The 20,477-nt window shown below is 41.3% G+C and overlaps 2 protein-coding genes across 27 annotated transcripts in view; one reads left to right on the top strand and one right to left on the bottom strand.

Annotated features, from left to right (window-relative positions):
* POU2AF2 (POU class 2 homeobox associating factor 2) overlaps positions 1-18,185 on the bottom strand; it is a 497,177-nt gene extending 478,992 nt beyond the window's left edge. For 10 of the 13 annotated variants that reach the window (XR_010407108.1, XR_010407110.1, XR_010407109.1 and 7 more), the window contains exon 1: positions 17,943-18,083. The gene's annotated coding sequence lies outside the window, so the exon portion shown is untranslated. Of the gene's footprint in view, positions 1-16,296; positions 16,420-17,942 lie in introns of those variants that run through there. The other 3 variants (XM_064577479.1, XM_064577475.1, XM_064577476.1) reach the window with 2 other exon arrangements.
* ARHGAP20 (Rho GTPase activating protein 20) overlaps positions 16,532-20,477 on the top strand; it is a 127,024-nt gene continuing 123,078 nt past the window's right edge. For 3 of the 14 annotated variants that reach the window (XM_045895082.3, XM_045895079.3, XM_064577453.1), the window contains exon 1: positions 17,262-17,569. Coding sequence is in view for 4 of the 14 variants with exons in the window: in XM_045895079.3 (XP_045751035.1) it covers positions 17,465-17,569 (105 nt within the window). In the remaining 10 variants the exon portion in view is untranslated. Of the gene's footprint in view, positions 16,671-17,036; positions 17,061-17,261; positions 17,570-17,877; positions 18,003-18,702; positions 18,840-20,477 lie in introns of those variants that run through there. The other 11 variants (XM_045895081.3, XM_064577458.1, XM_064577455.1 and 8 more) reach the window with 6 other exon arrangements.

A 20,477-nucleotide genomic window follows, 5' to 3' on the forward strand; every position in this document is an offset into this window, starting at 1 on the left:
AGTTAGGAAGTGCAGCCAGGAAACAAACTTAGATCTCTCACTCCAAATGGAATTTCTCTGCTTAATTCCATGCCTAATGATTCTTAAAGAAAGTACCAGTAGCAAATTCATAAATTTAGGTAAGATTTTTTGTTATTTTTTTTAAATTGAGATATAATTGACATATAACATATTAGTTTCATATTATATAATACAATATATGTGTATATTGCAAAATGGTCACCACAATAAGCATAGTTAATATCCATCACCATACATAGACATAATTTTTTTTCTTGTGATGAGAACTGTCAGGACTGTCTTAGCAACTTTCAAATATACATTACAGTATTAACTATAGTCACCATACTGTATATTACATCCCCAGGATTTAATATTTTATAACTGGAAATTTGTACCTTTTGACCACTTTCACCCCTCTTAGGTGTTTCTTTAATTTCTATTTTTAAGAATAAATTGGTTTCTAGTTTAAATAAAATGCTAGTAGTCAATTATTGGTTGTTCACATTGTACATGAAAATGCCAGGAACATCTAGTGAGTGCAAAAAATAATGTAAATATGCTTGGGAAGATTAAAAAATATTTTTATGCACCAGCTACTTGTTCCTCCCTAGAATAAATATTGCAGGTCTTCTTGATTTTTTTGGAATAAAACAGCTTTTAGGATTCATACTTTAAATCAACTATAAAAGGTCCTTTCATATGGCCACTTCATAAATTGATTTTGTTAGCCCACCCTAGGTATGAAAGGAATGAAGTGTCAGATTCAAGGTTAATTGCTATTTAAGTGTTCCTTACCCAGAGACAGATATATTTGCAAAGCTATAATCCTAGACCAGTTGCCTCCCTGCATCAACCAGTCAACATTTACTATTCTAGGAAATCAGATCAATTTTACCATTAACCTAAAAATGGTACAGTTAGAGCACACACAAACTCTACTAGTATTACCAAACAAAATTAACACATTCTTAAACTAATTATAAATTACTTTTTGGCTCATTTGTGGTTTGGGATTATCTACATTTTGGATCTATTACTTGGTAATGTAAAATTTACTATTCTGCTTAAAGAACTTGTTTTTTAAAAAAGTTTCATGTTTTTAAATTTTCAGAGGAGCATCTATGAATTTTTTTTTTCATCCATGATTCTGTGATTCTTTCAGGGCATACATACCATTCCATCCAAGAAACTAAAAACTCAGTTCAAAGCATGGTAGAAGTTTCTGTCCACAGCCTACTACCTCAGAGTGTGAGTTCATGACACAGTAGAATAAAATCAGGACATAAATTACGAACAGATATGTTGGTCTATAACACAAAAATAAAACCTATATTCATTGATTTGCTCATCCCTGAAGCAATTTGACACTCCTAAAAAAAAAAAAAAAAAGAAGAAAAGAAAAAACAACAACAACAACAAAGAGACAAATAAGGAACTATCTGAACAGGCAGAGAAATCAGAGCTTATAAACTTGTTTTGGTTTTTTTGTTTTGTTTTGTTTTCCTCAGGAAAAATTTGTTTCCAGGCTAAGGAATTAAGTAGAACAATAGTATTGAGTTATATTGTGAGAATCTCACTGCTTTCTGCCCTTTTCTAATTTCTTTGGCTTCTGAAGCACATTTAGAACCATAAGCTCTGTACTCAACAAGTTCAGTTCTGATCTTGAATAAAAATTGCCAAGGGCATGTTTACTAGATCATAAAATCAGGGTAAGTGAAAGTTTTAGGAATTAAGACTTCTCTGTACAGTATGTTTTCCAAGAAAAGGTGAAGAGGGGATGACGACAGAGTCAGATGAAATCAGTAATTAAACCTACACACACACACACACACACACACACAATACTAAAGCTTGGCACTCTGGAAAGCCCATGATTGGTGGAATTATATAGGCCCGGATTGAATCCCAGCACTGTAATGTCTTTGGGAAAATTATTTCATCTTTTAATACTCAAGTTGTCTTTTTTTAATCTGAGGGGGAAAAAATCCACAGAATTATTATGAGAATTAAATGAGAGAATTAATATAAAGGCATTTGAAGTCATACTACTGGGATTAGATTCCTGGCTAACACAATCCTGGCAAGTGATTTAAAGTTGCAGAACCTCAGACTTCTCTTTTTTAAGACAGGAATCATAATAATGCCTCTCTCATAGGTTTATTGTTAAGACTAAATGAGATAATGTGTAAGGACTTAGTCCAGTGCCTTTACAGCAGAGTGTCAGTTTGGCTGGGTATAATTCTTGAGCCACTTTTCCTCTCAAAACTTTGTAGATATTAGTGTGTTTTCTTCTAGCTGTAGAAAAGCCTGGAGGCAGCCTCAACCCTCTTCCCCTTGTAGGTAATTTGCTTTTTTTTTTTTTTAAGGTTTTATTTATTTAGAGCAGTTTTAGGTTTACAGTAAAATTGAGAGGAAGGTACAGAGATTTTTCATATACTCTCTGCCCTGCAATATACATAGGCTCCCCCATTATCAATATCACTCACCAAAATAGTATTTTATTTTTTACCAACGATGAACCTACATTGACACATTATAATCACACAAAGTCCCAAGTGTGCCTAAGGGTTCACTCTTGATGTTGTAGATTCAGTGGGTTTGGACAAAAAATAATGACATATATCCATCTTTATAATATCATATGGGGTGTTTTCACTGCCGTAAAAATCCTCTATCATCTGCCTATTCATCTCCTCTCCCCCACCCCACTAGCAATCACTGATCTTTTTATTGTGTCCATGGTGTCCATAGTTCTGTATTTTCCAGAATATCATATAGTTGGATCATACAGTATGTAGCTATCTCAGATTGGCTTTTCACTTAGTAATATGCACTTAAGTTCCTCCATGTCTTTTCATGGCCTGATAGTTCATTACTTTTTAGTGCTGAATAATATTCCATTATCTGGTTGTGCCACAGTTTATTTATCCATTCAAGATATAGGACATCTTGGTTACTTTCAAGGTTTGGCAATTATGGATAAAGCTGCTGTAAATGTCAGCATGCAAGTTTTTATGTGGACATATGGTTTCAACTCCTTTAAGTAAATAATGAGGAGCACAATTACTGAATCCAATGGTAAGTATATTTAATTTTGTAAGAAAACACCAGACTATATTCCAAAGTGGCTATGCAATTTTGCATTCCCACTCAGCAATGAATGAAAGTTCCTGTTGTTCCATATCCTTGTCAACAATTGGTGTTGTCAATATTCTGAATTTTGGCCATTCTAATAGGTGTGTTTTAGCATCTCATTGTTTTAATTTATATTTTCCTAATGACATATGATGTGAAGCACCCTTTCTTATGCTTATTTTCCATCTATGCATCTTCTTTGGTAGGTGTCTTTAAGGTCACTGGCCCATTTTTTAATCAGCTTGTTTTCTTATTGTCGAATTTTAAGAGTTCTTTGTATATTTTGGATAATAGCCTTCTATCAGATGTGTCTTTTGCAAAAATTTTCTCCCAGTCTGTGTATTCTCGTCTCATTCTCTTGATAGTGTTTTTTGCAGAGCCCAAGTTTTATATTTATCAATTTTTTTAAATGGATCATGTCCTTGGTATTGTATCTAAAAAGGCATCATCATACCCAAAGTCATCCAGATTTTCTCCTATGTCATCTTATAGGAGTTTCATAGTTTTGAATTCCACATTTAGGTCTATAATCAATTTTGAGTTAATTTCTGTGAAGGATGTGAAGTCTGTATCTAGATTTTTTTTTTTTTTTGTGAGGACCAGTAGGTGGGGGGATATGGATGTCCAATTGTTCCAATACCATTTGCTGAAGAAACTATCTTTGCTCCAGTATATTGCCTTTGCACTTTGATCAAAGATCAGTTGAATATATTCATGAGGTTCTATTTCTGGGCTCTGTATTCTGTTCCAGTACTCTATTTGTATATTTTTTCACTAATATCACCCTGTCTTGATTACTGAATCTTTACAGTAAGTCTTGAAATCAGGTAGCATCAGTTCTCCAACTTTATTCTTCACCTTCAATATTGTGTTGGGTATTCTGGATCTTTTGCCTCTCTGTATAAACTATAGAATAAGTTTATCAATATTCATAAAATAACTTGTTGGGATTTTGATTGGAATGAATCCAAAGATCAAGTTGGGGATAATTGATGCCTTGAAAATATTAAGTCTTCCTATCAATTAACATGGAATATCGCTTCATTTATTTAGTTCCCCTTTATTATCATTTATCAAAATTTTACAATTTTCCTCATATGGATCTTATATATATTTTGATATACTTATACCTAAGTATTTCATTTTTTGGATGGTAACTGAAATATTATTGTGTTTCTAGTTTCAAATTCCACATGTTCACTGTTGGCACATAGGAAAGCAACTGACTTTTGTATATTAACTTTGTATTCTGCACCCTCGTTATAATCACTTTTTGAGGGCGCCTGGGTGGCTCAGTTGGTTGAGCGACTGCCTTCGGCTCAGGTCGTGATCCTGGAGTCCTGGGATCGAGTCCCGCATTGGGCTCCCCGCTCAGTGGGGAGTCTGCTTCTCCCTCTGACCCTCTTCCCCTCTCATGCTCTTTCTCACTCTCTCTCTCAAATAAATAAAATCTTTAAAAAAATAAATAAAAATAACTTTTTGGGTCCAGGAGTTATTTGACTGATTTTTTTCAATGTCCTACATAGATGATTGTGTCATTTGAAAAAAAAAAAAGACAGTTTTATGTCTTTCTTCTAATTTGTATACCTTTTATTTTTTTTGCTTTATTCCATTAGCAAAGACTTCCAGTATGATGTTGAAAAGGAGTGGTGAGAGGGATCATCCTTGTCTTTTACCTGATCATAGTGGGAACTTTGAGTTTCTCATCATTAAGTATGACGTTAGCTGTATATGTGTGTGTGTGTGTGTGTGTCTATCTGACATACACATAACTGAATATATCACTATTATTGTTTTTAACAAACTGTTATCTGTTAGATCAGTTAAGAATAAGAAAAAAGTTTTTATTTTATCTTCACTTGTTCTCTTTGATGCTTTTCCTTTTTTATGTAGCTCCAAGTTTCTGATCTGCATTATATTTCTTCTTTCTAAAGAATTTCTCTTAATATTTCTTGCAAGGCAAATCTATTGGCAAGAAATTCCCTCAATTTTTGTTTGTCTAAGTTTTTATTTCTCCTTCACTTTTTAATAATAATTTGGCAGGGTGAAAAATTCTAGGTTGAAGTGTTTTTTTTTCTCACAATACCTTAAATATTTCACTCCACTATCTTGTTAGCATGGTTTCTGAGAAGTTACATGCAGTTATCTTTGCTCCTTTTTAGGTAAGGTGTGTTTTACCTCTGGCTTCTTTCACAATTTTTTCTTCATCTTTGATTTTCTGTAATTTGAAAATGATACACTAATACACTTAGGTGTAGTTTGTTGGTATTTATCCTACTTGGTGTTCTTAAGCTTCCTGGATCTGTGGTTTCATGTCAGACATTAATATGGAGAAATTTTTTGTCATTATTGTTTCAAAATATATCTTCTGTTCCTTTCCCTTTTTCTTCTCCTTCCCACCGAGTATTCCAGTGGGTATTCTCATTATGTGTATGTTACACTTTTATAGCTGTCCCATAGTCCTTAGAAACTACATTCTGTTTCAGCCTTTGTTCTCTTTCCTTTTTGGTTTTCAGGTATTCTGTTGATATATCCTCTAGCTCAGAGATTCTTTCTTTGGCCATGTCTAATCTACTAACGAGCCCATCAAAGACATCCTTCATTTCTGTTACTGTTTATATATAGCATTTCTTTTTGGTTCTTTATTAGGATTTCCATCTTTCGGCTTACATTGCCCATCTATTCTTGCATGCTGTCTACTTTACCCAGTAGAGCCCTTAGTATATTACAGATAGCTCTTTTAAATCCCCAGTCTGAAAATTCCAATGTCCTTGCCATGTCTGGATTTGATACATACTCTGTCTCTTCAAATTGTGGAGGGGTTTTGTTTTGTTTTGTTTCCTTTTTGTTACGCCTTATAACTATCTTGATAGCTAGACATCCTGTAATGGGCAAAAGGAACTGCAGTAAGTAGGCCTTTAATAATGTGCTGGTGAAGGGGGGGAAATCGGAGGGGGAGATGAACCATGAGAGATGATGGACTCTGAAAAACAAACTGAGCGTTCTAGAGGGGAGCGGGGTGGGAGGATGGGTTAGCCTGGTGATGAGTATTAAAGAGGGCACATTCTTCATGGAGCACTGGGTATTATACACAAACAATGAATCATGGAACACTACATCAAAAACTAATGATGTAATGTATGGTGATTAACATAACAATAAAAAATTTTTAAAAAATGTGCTGGTGAGGTGCTAGAGAGGGAAAACATTCTATAGTCCTATGATTAGGTCTGTGTTTTAGTGAGACTATGCTTCTGGACTGTGAACTTCACAAATGTTTCTCAGGTTTTTTTCTTCCCCTCTTAGGTGGGACAAGATGGCTAAGGAGGACTGGAATGAGGTATTTCCTTTCCAGGTCACTTAGGTTCTGATAATACACCAGGTTAGGCTCTGGTTAACTAGTTTTCGCTGAAAGACAGGTGTTACTAAGAAAAACAGAATGCTCTGGTGTATTTCAAAATGGTTCCTTTTCTCCCTCTCTCAGCTGGAAGCCCCCAGGGATTTTTCTCTGATACTTAGTATCCTGGAAATCTTACACTGTTGTGGGACCCTCCACCCCACCCCACCATGTCTAGGTTCCCCTGCAGATTTTAACTTTCTGAGTTGTTCACATTGAGCCTCTAGCTATTCATCAATTACAGTCAAGTTTTCCTACCCTGACATGGCAGCAGCTTCTGCTTGAGTGTCTGCTTCAGTAATCCCTGGCTCCCTGTATTTCCCTGTCTCTCCAATCTTGTGTGCAGCACTTTGCCCTGTGTGTTCCCCTCCTATGGATCTAAGAAGAGTGCTTAATTTTTCAGTCTGTTCAGCTTTTTACTTGTTTTTAAGCTCTAGTGGTGACTTCCAACCTCCCTATAAGTGGAACTAGAAATTAGATATGTTGGTTTTCATGCCTGAATAAGTGAAGAAATCTTTCTTCACCCTTTCATTCATTCAACAAATACTTACTGGATACCTCTAATTTGCTCAGTAGTGTTCTAGGCACTAACAGTATCGCAATGAACAAAACAAACTCCTGCCTTCATGGAACTTGCATTATAGTGGAACCTTGAAGTTTAATAGTTTAAAAAGGATATATCCTCCTGCTAAGTGTTCTGTTTTTAATTTACCAAAAACACAGGATGTTCTTTTGATCTTAAAGTTAAGTTTTTGCATCTTTTTTACTTATTTGTTCTGTAATGACATTGATTTGGGTCCTCATTTATTTTAAGCTTGCAACCTCTCTTTTCATCTGTTATTTCATCTTTGAGCTCTTATTCATTGAATACTGGTTCTCATTAAGTTCTATAGAATGCAGCATTTATAAATTATTTTCTTTTCCTTTAGTTTATATTTTCATTTAGGTTGGATTCTATCTTTTGCATGCAATGAATGATTTCATGTTGTGCTATAGTATTTCTGCATCACTGCCACATCATTTTGTTTCATCTTGCTCATTCTCTGCTATCTCTTCTGAGGTTTTATTATATATTCTATACTAAGACTCTCTGCTTCTCTCTGCTTATAGTTGGGGTGGAGGGTGGTATACCATTCAACGGAGGAAGACCTTCAAGTTTTAGATTTCTTGAATTTAGCTCTGAAGTCCTCCCTTCCATAAGAGAGAGGCAGGTTCATTGTTCATTTTTCATTATCACCAGTTTCTTTCTAGCAGCAGTTCCTACTAATCACTGATCAGAAGGAAAAGACAAAAATAATAATACTTACTCATTATGTTTCTTTCTAGAATTAGTGACATTAGCAAGAATTGTATTTGGCCAATTCAGAAGTTTGCCCTCTAGGATTTGGAGTGAGGTAAGGAACATAACATCACTACTCTTCTTTACTACTCTCTGGAATCTTTTTCACCCCCTCAATAACCATGTTTTGGAATGTTTTTCTTAGGTCAATGTTTGGGGTTTTTTTTAAAGATTTTATTTATTTATTTGACAGGGAGAGACATAGTGAGAGAGGGAACACAAGCAAGGGGACTGGTAGAGGGAGAAGCAGGCTTCCCATGGAGCAGGGAGCCCAATATGGGGCTCGATCCCAGGACCTGGGATCATGACCTGAGCCGAAGGCAGACACTTAACGACTGAGCCACCCAGGCACCCCAGGTCAATGTTTTTAACCTTAGACACAGGTATGGAGCTTTAAAAAAATTGTACATTTAGGCTGCACCCCAGACCAATTTAATCAGAATTTCTGGAGAAGAAGCCCAAATATTATTTTTACAAGTTTCCAAGGTGGTTTCAATGCCTGAGACCTAACCTTGAGAACTGCAGGCTTAGGTATGTTCCTTTCCTTCTTTGTGGCAGTAAGTGATTTTTTTTTTTTTTTAAAGATTTTATTTATTTGACAGAGAGAGACACAGTGAGAGAGGGAACACAAGCAGGGACAAAGGAGAGGGAGAACAGGCTTTCCACGGAGCAGGGAGCCCGATGCGGGGCTCGATCCCAGGACCCTGGGATCATGACCTGAGCCGAAGGCAGACGCTTAACGACTGAGCCACCCAGGCGCCCCGCAGTAAGTGATTTTTAAAAACTCTTTTTGCTCATTTTATGGATATGCACTTCCAGAGAAATTTTATGGTAAAATTTTATGGTATGGTAAAATTTTCATCTGACATCTTCCTAATCACTTCTTAACAGAAAATTGAGAAGTTCTCAATAACTATCTGCTAGTTGCTTATATGTCTTTTTCATATGTACGATACAGTCCTCTGAAATCCACTTCTGACTTTCTCTCACTCAATACACACCTATCTATCATAGGAAAAAACAACAACTTCCCATTTCACTCATGTAACAATCCTCATTTTGAATAAAAATAATAGTATAGGTGCTATAGTTATATTCAGTATTAGGAAAATCATAAATTCACGTATTCAACATCTGTGGAATCAAAAGTCATGGTTCTTCTCTTCAACACCTTGAACGTGTGTATGTGTGTGTGTGTGTCTGCACATACAAGTGTATGTTGGGGAAAGAGAAATGAAAGGGCCTTAAGAGATGCATACATTAAACACGTGGGTAGGAAAAGAGGATCCAGTGAAGGTGACTTAGAGAATTCAGAGAAATAGAGAAACTAGAATATAAATTTTTGAAGATTAGAAATAGAAAGCATGTCTAAATTGTTCATTTTGTATCTTTATATATTTGTAAAACTAATGAATGAATGCAATACAAGTGTCATGGCTGCCAAGAGAAGAGTGGCAGGACATACGCTACAAAGTGTCATCTTTGATTATAGAAGCTATTGCATTTGCTCACTGGGAAATCATGAAAGGGATCTCATATTTGCAAAAAGGGAAGGCAATGAAAAAGCAGAGGCAGTTTATATGCATTCCTTTTTCCAAAAGTTGGCAAGAAGGAAAAAAAGAAAGCATGTGTGGGGGGCAGTAGTGATAATTCAAGAAGGAAGCACGATGGAGAAGGTTTTATTTCAATATTGTAAGGATGTGAGCACATTGTATGCCCAGAGAAAGAAACAATAGAGAGGAAGTGACTTAAAGGGAAATATACCCCATTCTCCCGTCTCCACTGCATTAAAGTTCATTGCATACCCCAGCAATGTTCTTATAGGACTGTATTAGCATGTTAAACATATAGAGGCAGAAAAAGATCAAGCAAAGATTAAGCAGGGTTTGGCTGTTTTTTTTTTTTTACTACAGAATTTATCAAAGATTTACTATACCACATTTTATAATGTACATTATCACATTAGTGTCATTTCCCATGGAACCATGAATATGGAACCCCTCCTTTAAAAAAAAAAAAAGTATCCTATACAGAGAAAGGGGAACCCTCCTACACTGCTGGTGGGAATGCAAGCTGGTGCAGCCACTCTGGAAAACAGTATGGAAGTTCCTCAAAAAGTTGAAAGTAGAGCTACCCTACAACCCAACAATTGCACTAGTATTTACCCCAAAGATACAAATGTACTGATCTGAAGGGGCACCTGCACCCCAATGTTTATAGCAGCAACGTTCACAATAGCTGAACTATGGAAAGAGCCTAAGTGTCCATCAACAAATGAATGGATAAAAAAGATGTGGTGGGGCGCTTGGGTGGCTCAGTCGTTGGGCATCTGCCTTCAGCTCAGGTCGATCGAGCCCCGCATCAGGCTCCCTGCTTGGCGGGGGGCCCTGCTTCTCCCTCTCCCACTCCCCTGCTTGTGTTCCCTCTCTCGTTGTGTCTCTGTCAAATAAATAAAATCTTTAAAAAAAAAAAAGATGTGGTGTATACACACACACACACACAATGGAATATTATGCAGCCATCAAAAAAATGAAATCTTGCCATTTGCAATGACATGGATAGAACCAGAGGGTATTATGCCAAGCTAAATAAGTCAATCAGAGAAAGACAATTATCACATGATCTCATGGATATGAGGAATTTGAGAAACAAGACAGAGGCTCAAAGAAGGGAGGGAAAAATGAAACAAGATGAAACCAGAGAGGGAGACAAACCATAAGAGACTCTTAATCTCAGGAACAAACTGAGGGTTGCTGGAGTGGAGGGGGTGGGAGGGAGGGGGTGGCTGGGTGACGGACATTGGGGAGGGTATGTACTATGGTGAGTGCTGTGAATTGTGTAAGACTGAAGAATCACAGACCCGTACCCCTGAAACAAATAATACATTATATGTTAATTAAAAAAAAAAAAGTATCCTAATGGACTAGCGTTGCATATAACATACTTTGGAAAATATGCTTTAAAGTAAAAATTCTTTTAGAATTTCTGTATCTAATTTCTTTTCAGTTGGCATAAGCACTATTAAAAAATAAACTTTTGGTTTTGTTGTTTTAATTCAAGTATAGTGTTATATTAGTTTCACGTGTACAATATAATGATTCAGTAATTCTATACATTACTCAGTGCTCATCGTGATAAGTGTACTCTCAATCCCCTTCACTTATTTCACCCATTCCCCCACCAACCTCCCCTCTGGCAGCCATCAGTTTTTTCTCTATATTTGAGAGTCTGGGGGTTCTTGTCTCTTTTTTTCTTTGCTCATTTGCTTTGTTTCTTAAACTCCACATATGAGTGAAATCATATGGCATATATCTTTATCTGACTTATTTTGCTTAGCATTATACTCTCTAGATCTATCCTTGTTGCTGCCAGAGTCAAGACTTCATTATTTTTTATGGCTGAATAATATTCCACTGCATATATATTCTACATCTTCTTTATTCATTCATCTATTGATGGACACTTAAGTTGTTTCCATAATTTGGCTATTCTAAATAATGCTGCAATAAACATATTTTTGTTTTATTACTATACCATCTTCTGTTATTTCCCATTGCAAATATGCAACAATTGATTTTCATTTATAATTTAAATAGGATTTAAGGGAAAAGATTTAAGTTTCATACTTTTGAGAACCAGAACTGGACTGGAATGCTGTTGCACTACTTATTAGCTGAGCAATCTTGCACAACTTACTGAACCTAGTCATGTACTGAGCTCCCTAATCTCTACTATATCAGCACAGATAATGGGCTGATTTCCACAAATGCCTAGGGAGGGTTATAAAATAAACATGTGGACAGAGCTAAAAACATGCAGTCAGTTGAAATGTCTAGGAAAAACAAAGAGAAAAAAGAAACCTAAAGTCCTTTGTGGGGAGAGGTGTCACAGATTCTGCCGACCCTTGAAGAATGGGCAAGAACATAAGGCATGTGATAGACAACAAATGATAATCAGTTAATTAATTTAATCTGGCTCACAGAGCAACCTAAACTTTGATGAAAAATAGACATTTCTCCTTTTTGCTGTTTCTTATTAAAATATCAAGTTGCTTTGTAAAATATACTTTAAAAATAACTAAGCTAAGCCTCTGACCAGCAAGCAAGCTTACCCTGGACTAAGTGGAAGGGCTTAGGGGCATATCTAGTTTTATCTCACATGAAATGAATGGGACACAATTTAGGATGTTCTTCAGTCACAAGGAACACAAATAAGACCATACCATCAGTTGTAGTGGTTAAGAGTGTGAGTTTTGGGTGTCCTGGGTTTGATTCTGGCTCTTCGACTCATAGCCATATGAACTCTGATAAGTACTTTAATATCTCTGAGCTCTTCACTTATGTAGTGGGCATAAAAATACACAACATTAGGGTTGTTTCAAAGATTATGATAGTGTGTAAAGTGCTTAAGTTAGTGTTTTGACTACCAAATCCTTTTCTCCATATCCTTCAAAGTTAACTCTCAATAAGTGATAGGTATTACTATTATAATACTGTGACATCATAAGCATATGGCCTTTGAACTCAATCAGATTTGGGTTCAAATCCTGACTCCACCACTTTTTGATTAATGACCTAGGAAAGTTGCTTAACTTCTCTGAGCCTCATCTTCTTATTCATTTATTTATTTATTTTTAAACTTTCTTTTTAACTTTTTTTTTTTTTGAGAGAGAGAGAGAGAGAGAGGAGGGGCAGAAAGAGAGAATCTTAAGCAGGCTCCACATCCAGTGTAGAGTCCGATGCGGGGCTTGATCTCATGACCCTGAGATCAAGACCTGAGTCAAAATCAAGAGTTGGATACTTAAACGAGTGAGCCACCCAGGTGCCCCTCATCTTCACATTTAAAATGAGTATAATGATACAAATGTCTTTGGTGATGGTAGAGGTTAAATGAGATAATGCATGTAATGTATATCCAACACATGGCAGGCATTCAACAGATGCCAGTCATTTTTACCACTTTCCCTAGAGGATAATATCTAAATTTTTACCATAGAATCCAAGGTCCTTCATAGTCTGGCCAAACTCTTTTTCCAGCCTCAGCTCTTAACATCTTCCTTTTATACTTCCCTTCTTCCTTTCTTCCTCCTCTGCTTTTCCTAACTCCTCTGTCTCCCACTTCATAAACTTCTAGTCTTAGAACTGGGATTCTGTTCTTTAAGGAAATAGCCCCTTTGGGCTTCTAACCAAAGGATGAGAAAGAAAGCCCCCATGTCTGATCTTAATAATTAAGTCAAAACCTCCCATATCAAGGCTTATATTCACCTTGGGGAGGGCTTGATCTCTTACAACAATAAGACACTATCAACTTCTTCTCTTCCTGAAAAATTCTATTAATGTAAAACACACACACACGCAGACACACACACACACTTGGTATTTGTCATTCTTCTCTGGCCTCATTAGCTCTCTTGCCAGTATTTCCTCTTCCACTACCTCAGGTGTTAGTAGTTGCCCAGCACTAGAGACAGTGGTGATTGTGACAACCATAAGCATTAAACGTAATAACACACAGCTACAACTCAGTTTTATCTGTTGTTGCCTTGGAGAAATGTAGCCCAGATTTCTACATGAATTATCTTGATTTTTAAGGTGGCAACAAGTTTGAAAAAGAAAAAAGCATATATGTTGAAAAACACGCCTGAATTCACTCTGTGGCCCATTAGTTCGCAATCTCTGCTCTAGAATATTCAGACAGCACTGCCAGTGATTTTTATGTGCATTTTGGGGCTTACAAGGATGACACTTGTGGACTCAACTTGACTATATTCCAAGCGCCTGGCACAGTGTCTGGTACACAGCAGACACACAATAAATATATATTGGATGAATGAGTTGTGCAGACATCCCCTTTCATAGTTAAATTTATTCACTGTCACTCAATCTAATGGTTGGCCAAACATTTTGGTTTCATTCTTAGACTAGTTCCTGTTAAAGGTCTGCTATTGGTGTTTCCCAGCTGTTAAACTATGCTATTCTTAGTACTTTGCTTTACAGTTTGTTTCAAAATATTCTGGATGCATCCTGCTTGTGTCAGACATGGTCATCACACTCCTTCAGTTGCCTTGTCATCACTATTGTTTTCTGGCATCACACTTTCTACACGGTAACATCGCCAGCGCAGAGAAAATGCTTCACCGTCTAAGGAATGATAGGACTAGTCCACGATTACTTCTCCCACATCAGAGCATCTTCCTTAAACTGTATAATGAAAATGCTTATTATTTTTTTAAGATTTTATTTATTTGTCAGAGAGAGAGCACAAGCAGGGGAAGTAGCATGCAGAGGGAGAAGCAGGCTCCCCCCTGAGCAGGGAGCCCAATGCGGGGCTCGATCCCAGGACCCTGAGATCATGACCTGAGCCGAAGGCAGATGCTTAACCAACTGAGCCACCCAGGCGCCCTGAAAATGGTTATTTTTACTACTTCACTCATTCATTCAAAGCTAGGTCACTGAAACAAAGAATCCTTGAGAGTGTAACTCTGTGCTTGGCACAAAAAAAAGAGAAGACGAAACACGACCTTTAATTTCAAGGAGCTTACAGTCAAGTAAAACAGCTGGTAACAGCCTAGTGTACTGCGTGCTGTAAGGAGAGGAAAGCACACAGGAGAGGCAGTGTGGACACGAGAGGGGAAGAGCACTGATTCTGGAGCACACTCCCAGGTTCCAAGTTTGGCTTCACTGCTTACCAGCTGTTTGAACAAGTTATTTAACATCGTTGTGACCTGGGTTTTCCCATCTGTAAAATGGGGTGTAAGGGACTATAGCTCACAGATTAAGATTTAAGTGAATTAAAATGGGTAAAATGCTTAGACTAATACCTAGTATAAAGTAACTCAATAAATGTTACGTTACTACTACAGAAGGTGCACTTAACCTTGTGTGTGTGGTTGGTGTGTGGAGGTAGCTAGGTAAAGAGAAAGTCAGAAAAATTTTCCTGAGGTAATTATAGATATAAGCCTTGAAGATTTCTTTCCTCAACAAATATTTATCAGATGTTTGCTATGCGCCAGGCCCTAGATGAATACATGTAAAACAATAGGGCTTGGAACATAGAGAAGTAAAACTTCCTAGACAACAAGAGCAGCAATTCAAAGCCATGAAGATGTGAGAGGTCCGGGCGTTCTTGGAAGTGCACACAGTTCCCTGTGAGGGAGAACAGGGCTAGAGTTAAGTAGAGCAGGAGATAACACAAAGAAGTGGGAGTGAGGTGTCAAATTGTAGACAGCCTTGTATATCACACTGTAGCATTTGATATTTATTCCATAGACATAGGAGCCAAGGAAGGGTTTAAGTTGGGGAGTGACTGTATCTTATTCGTGTTCTTTACATTACTCTCATGATAATATTAATCTGAGCAAACAGCAATGTTCTTTAGGAAGGGAGACCTCCCTCAAAACTCCTTATAGGAGACGGGTGGGATGGTTTTTTATGCAAATCAAAAGTAATGGAATTTGAAATAAAAGCACTTACAAATTCTAAAGTAAGAGTTTTCCACGTGATTGGAGCACGAGGTATTACCTCAAAAAGAAACACCTGATAACACAGGTGTTTCTGATAAAACCCCTAATACGTAAAATAACAACTCAGGCCTGGCCCTTCTGGATCGATCTCATATCCTTTTTGTGTCTCACTCATTCATTTAATCAACAAACATTTATTGTGCCAGACACTGCTCTAGGCACCTGAGATGCAAGAGTAAACAGTAACAAAAAGATTTCTGACCGCTGGAAGAGAGATAATAAACATTAAAGATAAGTTAATTACATGAAATATTAAAAGGAAATAAGTATTACCGAAATTTAAAAAATGAAGCAGAGTAAGGAAAACTGGGATTGTCCATTCACGATAGGAAGCATCATAGCATGAGTTCAGAACGGAATGAAAGGAACTGCAAAGCTGTCTGCAGTGTAAAATCCATGATAAACTATAGTGGGTGTGAAGTCCTGTCACTACACAGGGGTCTAAGCTGCAGAAAGAGCCACTCCTGAAAAATTGTGTTTGTGCACATATACATACATATATATTAGAATGATTTATACATATATATGTATCATATAAATCAAGATTCTTTACAGCCTATGTAAGTCTGCTTTGAACAATGTGATGTGGACAAGGCTTAAAATGGGCTGGAACATTTTCCCCATTACTTCCACAATAAACAATGCCAGTGTTGGGGGGGGTGTATGTAAATGTGTGTGTGTTTTGGATAGCATCTCCTGCTTGGAACAGAGCCGGCCAGAGCCCTATTCTTCTACAACCTGTCCTGATAACAGCCCAACCCTGCAGGAACCTCAATTAAAAAAAAAAAAATCACAAAAACAAACAAACCTCCTTCAACAACATGGTATCATGGAGCGGTGTCCTTCATCGCTAATCCACCCTTTACGTAGTCCTTACTCCAAGGGAATAATGCCACCTACCGAATCATCCGCACCAGTCAGTCGGTCCTGCAAAGCGCAGCGACACTCAGCTCGACCGGGGTTGCCTCCAAATCCCCCCCCCTCCCCGGTTATTCTCTGGCCCTAAAAAAATTTGCCACTCTTTGGGCTGTCAGGAAGTTAGGCTCTCGGCGCAGATATCTGATAAACACTTCCACATATTGTAGCCTTCTCAATGGCTAAGCCCAATTTCAGAGTCCTCTCTCGCCTGCATTTTCCTTAATTGCGCTTTGACGTTTGGAATGCCCATGTCTCCGCAGCCGCGGACCGCGGGAACCGCTGGTGCAAATTGTGCAGGGGCCGCAGAAGCCAGCGAGGGCTACCTGGACACGCTAACGTTCGGGGTTGCTCAAGAGGTCAGGAGACGCTGGGGGCGTCCCAATGTGCACAGCCCAGCACCCCGCGACGCGCAGCTCCAACCCGAGGCCTCGGGAGGGGGAGCTTGGGGCCTGGGGGGTGGGGTGGGAGTCCGGGTTGGGGTCGGGGGGGACCCCTCTGCAGTCCCCTGAAAGCGAGGCAGGAATCACCGCAGCTCCTCGGTTCGGGCTGAGGTGGCCGCGACTGCGCCGCCGCACGCGCTGCCGCGTCGCCGTCCCCCGCGGGCGCAGCGCGGGCAGGGATGGGGTCGGGCGCGCGTGGGCCGGGCGGCGGGAGAGGCGCGCGTCCGTGCCCCGGAGGCCCCCGTTCGTGACACGGGCCGGCGAGCTCCCGCGGGCTGGGCCCGCCCGGAGTTGCGGGCTGGCAAGGTCAGTCGGTCGCCTGTACCCTAGCAGCTCTCTGCGAGCAGAGAAAGACGCCTGGCTCCTCGCGCCGCAGTCCGAGGCAGCCGCTGGGAGCGCCGCGGCCGGGGGCCGGCGGCCGGGGGCGGGTCCCCGCGCGGGGCGCCCGGCGCGGAGGGGGCGGGCCCGAGGCGGGGCGGGCCGCGGCGCGGACGGGCGGTCGCAGCCGCAATCGCCCGCAGCCCGCGGCGCCGAGCACAGCCTCCGTGCATGGCCCCGACGGGAGGCGCGCCGCCCGCACCCGGAGCCCGGCTCCCTGCCTGAGCGCGGCAGCCGCCTCGGGCCCGCGCGTCCTCGCCCCTCCGTCGCCGTCCCGCGGACATGACCGCCTAGCCTCCTCCTGGGCTGGTATTTGCGGTGGAGTCTTCTTCATGGAAGCGATGTCCCCCCAGCAGGAGACTCTAGGGGGGCAGCCGGGGCGCTCCTCTTCCCTGACAGGCGTGTCTCGGATCGCGGGAGGCCCCGGCGCCAAGAAGGTGAGGACGTTGAGCGGCGCCCCGCGCCCGCCGCCACCCCACTCCCAGCGCGCGCCCTCCGCGCCAGCCGGCCGCCTCGGGAATTTAACGCTCGAGGCTCGCGGCGCGCTGCGTGAGTCTCGGACGTTCCTGCCTTCCCCGCCCTCACGGCCCGCGGTCTCCCAAGTCACCCCGAAACCCCGGGCTTCGCGCCTAGAGTCGTAAGCGCTCTCGGAGCGGCCGCAGGCTGCCTCCCCGTCCCCATCCGCCGCGCGACCGGCGGCCGGGCTCCTCCTTCAGTCGGGGCGCGCGGGCGGGCACCGGGGCCTCGCCTTTCCCGCCCCCCCCCGAGGGCTCGGCCCCTGGGTCCCCCCGAGGTCTCCCGGGCGCTCACCGCCTGCAGACGGGGTCAGCTCCGAGTCGTCAGGGGCCGCGGCCAGCCGCGCTGAGGAAGGTAGGCGGGCGGGCGGGCGGGCGGGCTGCGGCGCTCAGCCTCTCACCTGGACGCTGAGGCGCGGCCGCTCCGCGGTGGGTTTTTTTTGTGGTGGTGGTTGGGCCGGAGGTTCCTGCGCCGAGCGCGGCGCTTCCGCCACGACGCCGGGGTCTCCGAGGTGGTGGTCGGACTCGCGGGTATGCTTGGGACGCTAACGGTCCACACCGCGGGGGCGCGGCGGTTGGGTTCGGCCTGGCACCGGGCTGGGCGGGGCCCGTGGGCTGCGGCGGAGGGTCGTGGGGGCCGGGCACAGGGGCCTCCGCCCTGCGGGGTCCCCCGGCCCCGGTCGCGTTGAGGCTGGAGAGGGGCGGGGGCGGGGGGCGGCGCGCGTGTGCCCTGTCAGAGCCGGGAGCGGCGACGCGGGCGACAACTTGCAGCGTTGCGTTCTGCTGCCCACGGCCGCCACGCGGCGTGCTGGCGCCGACCGGGCCCGGCGTCTTGGAAAGGGTCCCCTGAGCAAGCGCACGTGGCCGCGAGCCGCCGGCCCCTGCGGCCCCTCTGTCTGCGGACGGATTGGGGGGTTTTGGCCGCGTCCGTTCCTCGTCCAGCCCTCCCCTCAAGACCTTCGGTGATTTGGCCCTTTTCTGCCCTGTGTCCTGGTGGTGCCGTTCCAGCCTCACTGGGAATAAGGTGGGATTAGAGGGATCAGCGAACTCTTCCCTAAGGAATGCCTGCAGGCCCTGCGTTTTTATCGTTAGAGCCTGGAGGGGCTGCGCGGGCCTGCGGATGGTCCGGACCTCACAGCCTTCCACGACGCTGCACGCCAGGATCCTGGGTTGGCTGGAGGCCAGCTGAGAGGTGAGGTGGTGCTCCGGAGTCGAGAAGGGAGTGGGCGCTCCCCAGGACGTTGACCATGTCACGGGCCACCTAGGAGTGCCCGTGAACTTGGTGATGCGTGGGCTGAAGTGCTGGCCGGCCTTCGATGTATTGAGGCTGTGGCGTGTCCGTGTCGCTTTTTCCCTTCTGAGATGCAGGGATGGCATGTGGGTGTGTGTGTGTGAGAGAGAGAGAGAGAGGGAGAGAGAGAGAGAATGCACCGGGCCAGCGCCGCATTTGGGAAGGTAAATGAATGTTCCAAGTAATTGACACAGACTTTAAAGCATTTTTTAAATTCTTGTATACTTAAGGAATTGGGGAAAAATCAAAGATTTATATTCCTGGGCAGTTAGCTGTCTTCCTTTACTAAGGGAAATTAAGTATACTGACAAAGGGCATTGGAGTAGCTTGATCATTTATCAAGCAGTACTTGTCCAATAAATGAACGGTTGCCTCGCATCTTAAGCTATTGCCCTTAAGATGCTGTCCTTCATTATACATCCTAATGGGTTGTCACATTACCAGCAGTCTTTCTCTTTTTTTCTTTCTTTCTTTTCAAGGGAAATAGAGTTTCCTAATCTGGACGCTCTACAGCTTTTTACTACCTTTGGGTCAAAGATGATGTTGAAGAGCTTTTTTCTTTTGCTTTTAATATTTTTTTCCATAAAAGTGCACCTCTCTTATTTTAAATGTTAGCAGGCATGCCTTGATTTCAGACCTCCATATTAGCAATAGAAAATAATCATAAGAAATACTTCCAAAGTATAGTTCATGGAATCATCGCCATTTACACTCTTATGGACACCAGTCTTCATGTAACCCAAATACTCAACAGACTGATCTTTATGTTCCATCTTGCCTTCTTCCTGTTTGGTAGTTTTAGTGAGTTGTGAGATTTATTTCTTAAAAAGTCTTCTATGTGGTTGTAGTGTTAATTACCAAGTGTGGATCAGTATTGTTTAAATTGCCAGTTACAATCAAAATTATAAAAAAAATTAAATAGAAAAAGAAATCCTAGCAAATTAGTAATGGTGAATAGAGTTTTGTATTACTTCTTTCTCTCTATTTCATATATGTATGTGTATTTTGGATAGTGATGTAAAACATGTTTTTTTCTGAATGGTCCAAATTTTTAAAGACAAGTTTATTGGCCAAATCACTATATGGAGTCAGTTCATCTGGCTTTTAGTTCTCATTCTATTACTGTCTTAATGATCTTGAGGAAATCACTTGACTTGTTTCAGTTCCTCATTTGTAAAATGGGAATCAAAGGGATAATGTTGCAGAAAGTGCTTTGAAAAGTATATAGATGACAGTTACTTCTTTTATTCTATAAAAACAAGATGATTTTTAATAGAAAAAGCAAAACAATAGCATCTTTAAAGCTAGTCATCCTGAGGACCATTAATCCAGAATGTAGTTCATATTCCCAGAAATTACTGTTAAGGAGGCAGTTTCATACAATGTGGTGAAATTTGGAGTGTGATGACCCAGGTTCAAGTCTCCACTGTGTTGGTCCTCTCTTTCTGACCTTAACCTTCAGTTTCCTATTTCTAAAATGAACATAACAATAATATTTATCTGTTCAAGATTGTTGGGAATATTAAATGTGAAATTGAG

The sequence above is a fragment of the Mirounga angustirostris genome, unplaced genomic scaffold (genome assembly GCF_029215605.1).
Source record: "Mirounga angustirostris isolate CCGP_5_RB_7025 unplaced genomic scaffold, mMirAng1.0.hap1 SCAF_13, whole genome shotgun sequence".
NCBI lineage: Eukaryota > Metazoa > Chordata > Mammalia > Carnivora > Phocidae > Mirounga > Mirounga angustirostris.